The sequence below is a fragment of the Mesocricetus auratus genome, unplaced genomic scaffold, assembly GCF_017639785.1.
Source record: "Mesocricetus auratus isolate SY011 unplaced genomic scaffold, BCM_Maur_2.0 Super-Scaffold_100008, whole genome shotgun sequence".
Taxonomy (NCBI): domain Eukaryota; kingdom Metazoa; phylum Chordata; class Mammalia; order Rodentia; family Cricetidae; genus Mesocricetus; species Mesocricetus auratus.
Window position 1 is genome coordinate 34339594 of NW_024429192.1, and position 11018 is coordinate 34350611.

Here is an 11018-nt window from a genome sequence, read left to right on the forward strand (position 1 = left end):
AGTGAAGACACAGATATGAAAAATTCAACTTTGTGGACAGAGTTTGTTCTTACAGGACTCACGGGTTCTCCAGGGCCACAGCTGCCCCTTTTCTTCTTATTCCTGGTGATCTATCTCATCACTCTTGTAGGGAACCTTGGTCTAATCACTCTTATCTGGAATGACCCTTGCTTACACATCCCAATGTACTTCTTCCTTGGTCATCTGGCCTTTGTGGATGCTTGTCTGTCATCCACAGTGACACCAAAGATGTTACTCAATTTCTTACAGATGAGTAAGATCATTTCCTTCCCTGAATGCATGATACAATTCTTTTCTTTTGCAGTCTTTGTTACTACAGAGTGTTTCCTGTTGGCATCTATGGCCTATGATCGCTATGTAGCCATCTGCAAACCTTTACTTTATCCAATGGTTATGACTAATAGATTATGCATATGTCTATTAGTCCTATGTTTTGTAGGTGGCATTCTTCATGCTTCAATACATGAGGGATTTTTATTTCTATTAACATTCTGCAATTCCAACATAGTACATCACTTTTACTGTGACATTATTCCTTTGCTAAAGATTTCATGTACTGACTCTACTCTTAATTTTCAACTGGTATTTGTTTTAGCTGGTTTAATTCAAGCCTTCACCATTTTGATTGTTCTTGTGTCATATACACTGGTGCTCTTTACAATTTTGCAAAGGAAGTCTGTCCAAGGCATACGGAAGGCTTTCTCCACCTGTGGTGCCCATCTCTTATCTGTGTCTTTATACTATGGACCTCTTCTTTTCATGTACGTCCTTCCTCCATCTCAAGAAGCAGATGATCAAGATATCATAGACTCTGTCCTTTATACAATCATCATTCCTATGTTAAATCCAATTATCTATAGTCTAAGAAACAAGCAAGTCACGGATTCCCTGAAAAAAATGTTAAACAAAAAGGCTTAGAACTCACAATTATTTGTTTTGTATTTAGTATTAAAATGTCACAGTTTTCTCTGTGAAAATTGTTTCTCTTTTATTAAGAAATTTCCTATGAATTTTGTTTGAATTTTACTTTTCTTGTCTTTCTTTGACTCTGTATAAATAAATTTTCAATCATCATTTATGGCTTGACTTGTCTAACAAAATCCCTAAATATTGTTGCCTCTGGTGGGTTGAATAAGAAATGTCCCCCAAAAGCTCCTGTATTTAAGAATTTGGTACCCATCTGATTTGTTGCTTAAAGATAGTATCTAATTTCTAGGATAACAGATTTGCCAGAGGAAGCACATGACTTGAGATGGTCTTTGAGAGGTTACTGTCTTGTCCCCCTTCCAGTGTGCTCTCTCTGTTTTCTGGTATGCTGACAAAATGTGATCAGTCAGCTTCCTGGTTAAGTTGCCTGTTATCATAATATCCAAGTCATTGTGGTATGTGATCTTTTGGAACAATAAACCATTTCTTCTATAATTTGCTTTGACTCACATCAGATAAGTAATACGCACAGACGATGGTATCAGAAGTGGGGTATCCATGTAAATATCTCGACTGTCTATATTTTGGGGGAGAATATGGAAGACCTTGGAAATTTTGAATAGAAAAGTTGTAGAATGCTCTAAGTAGATATTTGCAGATAATGGTAGGAGCCTGGTGCATGGATTTAACAAATTAGTGATTAACTCTGAGTTATCGATAATGTAATACTGTTACATTATGGGAAGTGTTACAAGCACATTCCTCCCTAGAGTCATTTAACCAATAGCAAGTCCATATTTGAATTCTCCACATGTCTTCCATCCTCTGACTTTTGTGGGAATTTTAATTGTCTATGTGTGTCCCTTTTGTGTAACTGTGTATCTGTGGCTACGTTTCTGTGTCTGTCTATTCCTAACAAAGGACTCTGCTTTCTTATTTATTTAACAGTGTTGAAAATATCACACAGAAGAAGAAAGGAAAGGAATATTTCAGTGATTTTAACAGAATTTTAGAAGTGATTAAGTCAGTGGCTCAAACTGACCTAGATAATAAACAATACTACAAACATTATTTTAATCACTGAATATCCATAAACATTGAGTTCAACCTTTGTGGTGTATTTTAGAACATTGCTTTCAGACTCTGCATTTTCTGTTTTTTGCAAATGATAGATACATTATTCTGGGTCAGGGGTGTAGAAGAGTACAAAAGTTCAGAAACAACAATGAATACATAGGAAATAAAAGGCAAGTAATGTTGATTATTACATTGTTCTCTTAAAATAAAGTTAACCAAACAGACTAAGTGCAGTCTAGGATAGCAGTCTTGAGGTATTTGAACTTATATTATTAACTTTGGCTGTGAGGTCTACAGCCTAGAAAAAGTTGTGCTGAGAATAATGTTAACTGGGGGTCCTGGCTAATGAAATTTCAGAGGGAAGTAAACAATTCATTAGCTACTGGTTTAGAGACCTTTGTATTGTATTTTATCAAAATACCTGTTTTCTGCCCATGTTCTGAGAATTATATGGGGCTAAGTTATGAAGGAATGGATTAGTTGTATTAGTAGAGGCAATTTCAAGACAGTGTATTCATGAGTCTATTGTGTTGTTAATTATTCTTATGCAGACAATTATCCGTTACTTGTATACAGGTATAAAATAGAAGAAAACAATTAAGACATAAATAAATAGAAAATCTGGAAACATTTTGGAGAGCAGAAGACATTTTGAATATTAGAACCAAGGCAAGTGGTGATAATGAGGTTGTCATTGTTAAAAGACTGTTATCATTCAGGAGAGGCTTCCTGCTCTGCATTGAAACAACAAGAAAGGCACACTGAAGACAACACCCTGACCGGCAAACCTTCTAAATTTTGAAACAGTGCCTAAATATTTTCTTGTCCTGGAAAAATAAGTGCATATAAAAGCTGCAGCTAATGATTCAAGGTTGCCAGGGTCCACCTCAAGCAGAAAGACTAACTTGGTACTGCTATCTACATGGTACTGATTTTGGAAGCATGAAAATTAAAGTGGAGGGGAGCATGGATTCTTCTTCCAGGATATGCGAGACATGGTGCAGAAAGGCAATATGATAGGTGACAGAACTGGAGTTGGTTCAAAAAGGCCCTGAGAAGCCAGGAGTCCCTGATTCGTTTTTTTAAAGCTAAGGATGTCAAGACTGAATCAAGAAGTTAGAGATGCCTAAGCCATAAGACATCTGTCAAGGAGAGATATATGAAATTAATGTAATTGTCCCAAGAGAAACACATGTTTTGGAATCAGCAAAATTAGAGGAAAGGAGTTATCTAAGCCTTTTAAAACTCAATCTTCATCCACTAGACATTGAGATAAAGGATTTCTACTCACCTACCTGACTTTTCCTACTTTGTTTTTCCCAGCATTTCCTCATTATCCTTGTTCATTTTGAAATGAGAATGTCTATTCATTAACAATGTATATTAGAAGTATACAATTTGCCTTTTTTATTTTACAGCGGTCATAATTAAGAAATTGCCTTGAGTCTCAAAAAAGACTTCAGACTGTACATTTTTTCCAGTGTTGAAAATGTTAAGGACTACAGGGACTCAAAAACTGGAATAAATGCATCTTTTGTCAGGAGGTGACCATTAGTCTGTGGGTGACGGGGAAGTCCTGTGTATATGTCAATAAACCACTGTTGGCCAAGAGGGAGGCAAGATAGGTGGGACTAGGTGTTGAAGAGGATTTGGGAAAGAGAGACACAGGCAGACACAATGTAGCTGCCAGAGGAGTAAGAGGTCAGGACTCCTTTCTCCGGTAAGAGAAATACTTAGATTAAAAATTATGGGTTAAATACTTAAGTCAGAGATAACCAGTAAGAAACCAAGCAAATGGCCAATAGCTTCATAATTAATATTGCATCCTGTGTGTTATTTGGGGACTGCAGAGGTGGCAGGGCCCCCGCAGATGGTGGGGAAACACTACACTCTACATATGGTGTCAGGAGTGTGATTGAATTTCCATGTAGAATGACAAAAGCTTAAAAGGAATTTTAGAAACAAAAGAACAGAGAGAAGCACAGCTTTTTGGTAGCAGCATTTTTCTCAGGTGGGCTCTGTTTTGCTAGAGACAAGCAGAGACTCATGTGGCTCACGTAAGGGAGTCTTGCTGACTCAGCATAAGCAAAAAAAAAAACCAGCAAGGTTCTTTTATGAGGCTCTGCTAACAATTGAATGGTGTGCATGAGGATCTAGCAGTGGCAGTAACCACATCTCCAGGCCAGCACCATGCTGCTGGATGTCAGCATAGACTGAAGCAGTGCACTGGAGTCAAACTAACACCCTCCATGTTGGAAAGCCAGCGACTGTTTCCGCTTTAATTTTACCAATGTTCTTTAGCCTGTATAAGACACGTGACCGGGAGCCCGGCATTGGTGGCGCATGCCTCTAATCCCAGCACTCGGGAGGCAGAGGCAGGTGGATCTCTGTGAGTTCGAGACCAAGCCTGGTCTACCAAGAAAGTTCCAGGACAGGCTCCAAAACAATACAGAGAAACCCTGTCTCAAAAAACCAAAAAAAAAAAAAAAAAAAAAAAAAAAAGACACGTGACCGGGAAAACATAAAGTTTTGCAGTAAAGCCAGGTTCAGATGAAGAAAAATATAGCTAGACTTGGGAGAGTAAAAGAAACAAGATGTTGAAAAAAATAAAACTAAAGTAGCTGGGTGTGGTAGCACATGCCTTTAATCCCAGCACTGGGAAGGAAAACATAAGCAAAGAGAGTAGCTGTGTGTAGTGGCACACACCTTTAGTCCCAGCATTCCAGAGGCAGGTAGATTTCCAAAGAGAAGCCCTGTCTCAGAGAAAAATAAATAAAAGTAAAAGAAATAGAGTAATATAAGCCACATAAAGATGCAAAATACACAGAAAGTCTGGATACTGTATACTATTGTGTTTTTCAGTTGTTCAGTGACTAAGGAAGGATCAACTGCTGAAAGATACTTGATTATAAATGCTGCTGAATTAATCCAACTTATATAGTTCAAAAATGCTTTGACTTCCAACTTTAATATAAGAACTGGTTATTTGGGAAAAGAGTTTTTGTTGATGTTTCCACAGAAAATGGAAAGCTGTGGATTCCTTCCAGGCTTCTGTGGTTTGATGAGCCAAGACCCCCAGAAGCAGTGGACCAGGAGTTCCAACAATTAAGACAGCTAAGATGATGCAGCCTTACAGACCCCAAAAATAAGGACTTCTATAGGTGTCTGTGGTTTGTCATGATCCCCATGGTATGAACAGTGCCTCCCCATCCAGCAGGAAGCAGTTTGGAATGAGTAATGTCCAAGTTCCCAAACATTGTTTATAAATCTTTGTTTTCATTTGAATGGGGTTGCTTATAACTGATTATGATCACAACCAATCTCTTTTTAAAGGTAAAAGTGGTTATGGTATGGAAATGAATACTTTGTTTTGGTATGGTTTTTCATTTATTGATACAAATTCAAGGCCAATTTTGTTATATGTATATTTATCCTCTTGATTAAGTACTGTGCTTATACTGATCTTTTAAAACATTATGCATAATTAAATACAGAGTATAGATAGTTATAATAGTCAGAACTTATAGTTAGGTAAGTTAGGTTTTCTAGATATACAGAGATATATTTGAGATAGATGATAGTCTTCAAACCCTTCAAAGACCTTCAGAAAGTGGCATTTTAAAATGGGTTAGGGTTTTTCTTGACAATGAGAAATGTCTGCTCCAATTACATCTGAGAGGAAGATTGTCATCAAAGAAACTTGTTCTGGAGTTTGCTATCAACATGGCAAAATTAGCCATTTGGGCAAGAAACTGTTCTTGCCTAGACTGTTTGACTGTTGCTGTATAAACTGGACATGGAGGACCCACAGGAAAGTGACTGCTGAACTCAAACAGTCCTTCAGGGTTTCTGATTCATGGAAGAGTCTACCAGACTTTCTGCAGGGCATAGAAAAATGAATGACAGACTGCCAATGCAGATGGACAGTTTGAAATTTCCTGCTTTGCTGAGAAGACTTCCAGACATATTGTGGCCTATGGGCTGAAGTTGGATGCCACAACATTACCAAGGAACTTCGGGTGATTGTCCAGGTAGGGAGATGTCTCTGTCAGTTATAGTGTTTATATATTATTCTTCTGTGGTCTTTGATGGAGTTGAAGACAGATAGTTATAATTATAGTTTTCCTTAGTTTAGATAAGCTACATATAAGACTTTTGACTCACAAAGATAGGATAGATGATAAATATTAATAGACAAAATATTGTAACTGTTGCACCCTTCCCCCACAGGGGTCTGTTGACTGCTTGTTACTAGAGGCTTTTAGCAAAACATTTCTCATCCCCTCCTCCCAGTAAGGCCTGCATGCAAGTTCCTGTTTTTTGTCTAAAGCTAATTCCTGTTTTTGGCCCACCCTTTGCTGGAGGGCCCTGGGAAGGTAGGCTTCTGACCTTGGTGTTTTTCCACCATACCTGGCTTTGGTATATAAGGCTCCACCCTTGTAATAATAAATGCCATTTTTTCCTTGCAAGAATGATCCGCTGTCTTTGTCTTTATCTTCATTCTTAGCCCTTAGCCTCAGATCGTTGTGAAGTGTGGTAGCACTATAGCTGTGAACACACCTGCAGCTCGCTACAGTAGCTATGTTCTTAGTTGATAACTGTTCTGTTACATATAATTTTACTATGTTAAAGTTAAAACCTTTCTTTTATTTAGACAGAAAAGAGGAGATGATGGGAAAGTCCTGTGTGTATGTCAATAAAGCAGTGTAGGCCAATAGGGAAGCAAGATAGGTGGGACTAAGTGTTGAGAAGGATTCTGGGAAAGAGAGACACAGGCAGACACAATGTAGCTGCCAGAGGAGTAAGAGTTCAAGATACCTTTCTCTGGTAAGAGAAATACTTATATTAACAATTATGGGTTAAATACTCAAGTCAGAGATAACCAGTAAGAAACCAAGCAAACGGCCAAAAGCTTCATAATTAATATAGCATTCTGTGTGTTAATTTGGGGACTGCAACTGTGACAAGGCCCAGGCAGATGGCAGGGAAGGCTACACTCTACATGTGAGATCCAGGAAAGTATCGAGTGGTGCTTTGAATGACAAATGTCTCTCAGTAGTACATGTATTTATACCTACTTGCTCCCATTGTAAACAGGCCCAGAGCTGCTGATGCTGTTCATGGATGCTATAGAACTTTAGAATAGGAAGTTTGAAGGAAGTAGGTTTTGAGAGATTATAGCTCCACCCCCTTTCCCGTTTATTATTGTTTCCTGGTGATGTGACAGAAGAATAATCAAACCACTTCTTGCTTCAGTTGCCTGTTGCCATCCTGTCCTCATCATTATGTACTCTAGCCATGTGGAAACACCAAATAGAGTGGACCACAAAAATAAGCCCAAACAACATAATAATAAAAACATAAAATATACCAATGAGAAATAATATGAGAGCAGCAAAGGAAAAAGATCAAGTAGCATAAAGGAAAATCTATCAGAATTACAATTGATTTCTTCATGGAAACTCTGAAATCCAGAAGGTCCTGGATAGACATTCTGCAAAAACAAAGAGACCACGGATGCCAACCCAGGCTACTATATCCAGCAAAGCTTTAAATAACTATAGATTGATAAAACAAGATATTCCCTGAAAAAAAACAAAATTTCCCCCCTTCTCCCTCCCAGTCCCACACCCTCTTCCAGCCCAATCCCCACATATTTCCCAAAGGAAGGTGAGGCCCTCCTTGGGGGGGATCTCCAGAGTCTGTCATTTCATTCAGGGTAGGACCTAGGAACTTCTGCATGTGTCCAGGCAGAGAGAGCATCCCTCTATTTGGAATGGGCTCCCAAAGTTCATTTGTATGCCACGGTGAACACTAATCTACTACCCAAGGCCCCATAGATTTCTGAGACCTCTTTGCTGACACTGCATTCGTGGAGTCTGGATCAGTCCCCTGTTGGCCTCTCAGCCATCAGTCTGGGGTTCAAGAGCTCCCACTTGTCCAATCAGCTGTCTTTGTGGGTTTCACCAGCATGGTCTTGATCCCTTTGCTCATCAAACCTCCATCCCTGTCACTGGGTTCCAGAAGTTACAGTTCAGTGTTTAGCTGTGAGTATCTGTCTCTGTTTCCATCAGTCACTGGATGAAGGTTCTAGGATGTCATATAAGGAAGTCATCAACCTTATCATTAATGTAGTCTCTCCACTATTACTTAGTTTTCCATTTGGTGTTATCCTTGTAGATCTCTGAAAATCTCACTGGTGTCAGCTCTCTCCTCAAAGCTATAATAAATCCAACTATTATGGTATCTCTCATCCTGGTCTCCTCTATTCTTACCCCAACTCAACCTTCCTGCTCCCTCATGTCTTCTTCTACCCTCCTCTTATCCCCCTCTCTTTTTCCTGGCTCATTCTCCTCTCCCCTCTTGTTCCCAATCTACTCAGGGGATCCTGCCTCTTTCCACTTCTCTGGGGTATAATAAATAACTCTTGGGAAACTCCCTGTTTCCCAGATTCACTGGCCCTGGGATTCTAGGCTGATACTCCCCTGATCCATGTCTAAAATCCTTATACGAGTGAGTACATACCATGTTTGTCTTTTTTGTGACTGGGTTACCTCACTCAGGATGGTTTCTTCTACTGCCATCCATTAACCTGCAAATTTCAATATTCCATTGAGTAGTACTCCATTGTGTAAATGTACCACATTTTCTCTATTCACTCTTCAGTTGCAGGGCATCTAGGTTGCTTCCAGATTCTGGCTATTACAAATATTGCTACTATGAATATTGTGGAACAGATGTCCTTGTTGTATGAATGTGCATACTTGGGGTATATGCCTAAGAGTGGAATTGCTGGGTCTTATGTTAGACTCCCAATTTCCTGAGGAATTCACATACTGATCTCCAAAGTGGCTGTAAGACTTGGCATTTCCACCAGCAGTGGAGGAGTGTTCCTTTCTCTCCACATCGTCTCCATCATAAACTGTCATTAGCGTTTTTGATTTTAGTCATTCTAATGGGACTGAGATGGTATCTCAGAATTGTTTTGATTTGCATTTCCCTGATGGCTAGCAATATTGAGCACTTTCTTAAGTGTCTCTCAGCCATTTTAGATGCCTCTATTGAGAATTCTCTATTTAGTTCTGAAGTCCACTTTTTAATTGGAACCTTTTGTGTTTTGGAGACTTGCTTCTTGAGTTCTTTGTAAATTTTGAATATCTGCCCTGTGTCAGATATGGGGTTGGTGAATACTTTTCCCATTCTCTGGGCTGCCTTTTTGACTTGTTGACACTGTCCTTTTCTTTGCAGAAGTTTCTCAGTCTCAGGAGGTCCCATTTATTAATTTTCAGTGTCAGTCTGTGCTATTAGTGTTATGTTCAGGAAGTGAACTCCTGTACCAATTCATTCAAGGGTACCTCCCCCGTCTCTTCTAAGAGGTTCAGTGTTGCTGGATTTATGTGGAGGTGTTTGATCCGTTTTGTGCATGGTAATAGACATAATCAATCTGCAGTCTTCTACATGCCAAAATCCAGTTAGGCCAGCACCTTTTGTTGAAGATCCTTTCTTTTTTCCACTGTGTAGTTTTAGCTTCTTGGTCAAAAATCAGGTGTTCATAGGTATGTGGGCTAATATCAGGGTTTTCAATTTGTGTCCATTTGTCTACCTGTCTATTTTTGTGCCAATACCAAGCTGTTTTCAGGACTACAGGTCTACAATAGAGCTTAAAGTCAGGGATGGTGATGTCTCTGGAAGTTCCTTTATTGTAAAGGGCTGTTTTGGCTATCCTGGGCCTTTTGTTTTTCCATATAAAGTTCAGTATTATTCCTTCAAGGTCTGTAAAGAACTGTGCTGATATTTTTGGGAATTTCATTGAATCTGTAGATTGTTGTCCTGTCTTATTGTATATATTTATGTGTTCATGATACATAAATTACAATATACTCAAAATATTTATCTTAAAACATGAAATTTTAATTTATAATATGATACATGTTCTTTAAAAGAGGATTTTCAGTGGTTTCCTGTTGTGAATAACTGCAGGTTATGTAACTTACAATAAACTCTATGTTACAAAAAAAAAGAAACCATAAAATAAAAATAAAAATATAAGAGAAAGGTAAAACAGAAAAGAAAGGAAAAAAAGAAGAAAACAAAGAAACAAGCAAAGCAGGAAAGGAAGGAAGAAAGGAAGGAAGAAAGAAAGAAAGAAAGGGCAGAAAAGAAAACAGAATGAAAAAATTAAACCCATGGAGTCTAATTTGGTTTGTTCAAGTATTTCTGGTCATGAGGCTTGGAGTGTGGCAATATGTTCACTATATGTTCTCTTTTTATTCATCCTTCAAGTACAATTTATTTGTGCTGAGATTTTTATCCCTTCAGTAGAGTGTAATTCACCTACCAGAGACAACATTCTTTTTTATTCATGATTTTTTAGTTTATATTAGAAACAATCTTGTTTTACATATCAATCCCAGTTCCCTTACCCTACACTCCTCCCCTGCCCTCAACCAACCTCCTATATCATCCACTTTCTGCTCTCCAAGGAAGGTGAAGGCTTCCATGGGGTAGCTTGAAAGTCTGTCACATCATTCGGAGCAGAGCCTAGGCACTCCCACATGTATTTAGGCTGAGAGAGTGTCTCTCTATGCAGAATGAGTTTCCAAAGTCCATTTGTACACTAGTTTAAATAGTGATCCACTACTAGATGCCTCAGAATGAGCCAACATTCTTAAAAATCTGACTCTTCCTCCCCCAGCAGCTATCACATAGTAGGGCTCCCTTAGGGCTTATCATCCTGTCTATCCACAGCTTCTTGGCCCTATGTTAATTATCCCTATGTTGATGATAAGTATGCGTTTCTTCTTTTTTGGGTTGGTTCTTAAATCCAATCAGAGATTGGTTGGTTAATCCCATGTTTAAAAAAACAGCCAGCTATAAGATCTGGAGCCACATTACAATTTAAGTAAGAAACAAGACTTCATGTAGAGTTTTGTGCATTTTTTTATTTTGCAGTGTAAATAGAGAAAATATAGATCAGAAGCTTATAAGACTGC

General features: G+C 38.5%; 1 protein-coding gene across 2 annotated transcripts; it reads left to right on the plus strand.

Annotated features, from left to right (window-relative positions):
• LOC106021646 (olfactory receptor 183-like) lies at positions 1-3781 on the plus strand. 2 transcript variants are annotated; one of them, XM_040750310.1, is made up of 2 exons: positions 16-920; positions 3763-3781. In XM_040750310.1, the coding sequence occupies exons 1-2, from the start codon at positions 16-18 to the stop codon at positions 3779-3781; spliced, it is 924 nt and encodes a 307-aa protein (XP_040606244.1). The 2 variants fall into 2 exon arrangements, with proteins under 2 accessions (XP_040606245.1, XP_040606244.1); XM_040750311.1 differs by lacking the exon at positions 3763-3781 and having other exon boundaries at positions 1-939.
• Positions 3782-11018: the final 7237 nt, after the last annotated feature.

Excerpts from the sequence above, each read along its gene's own strand:
- LOC106021646 (XM_040750311.1), top strand. The coding sequence starts at position 16 with ATGAAAAATTCAACTTTGTGGACAGAGTTTGTTCTTACAGGACTCACG.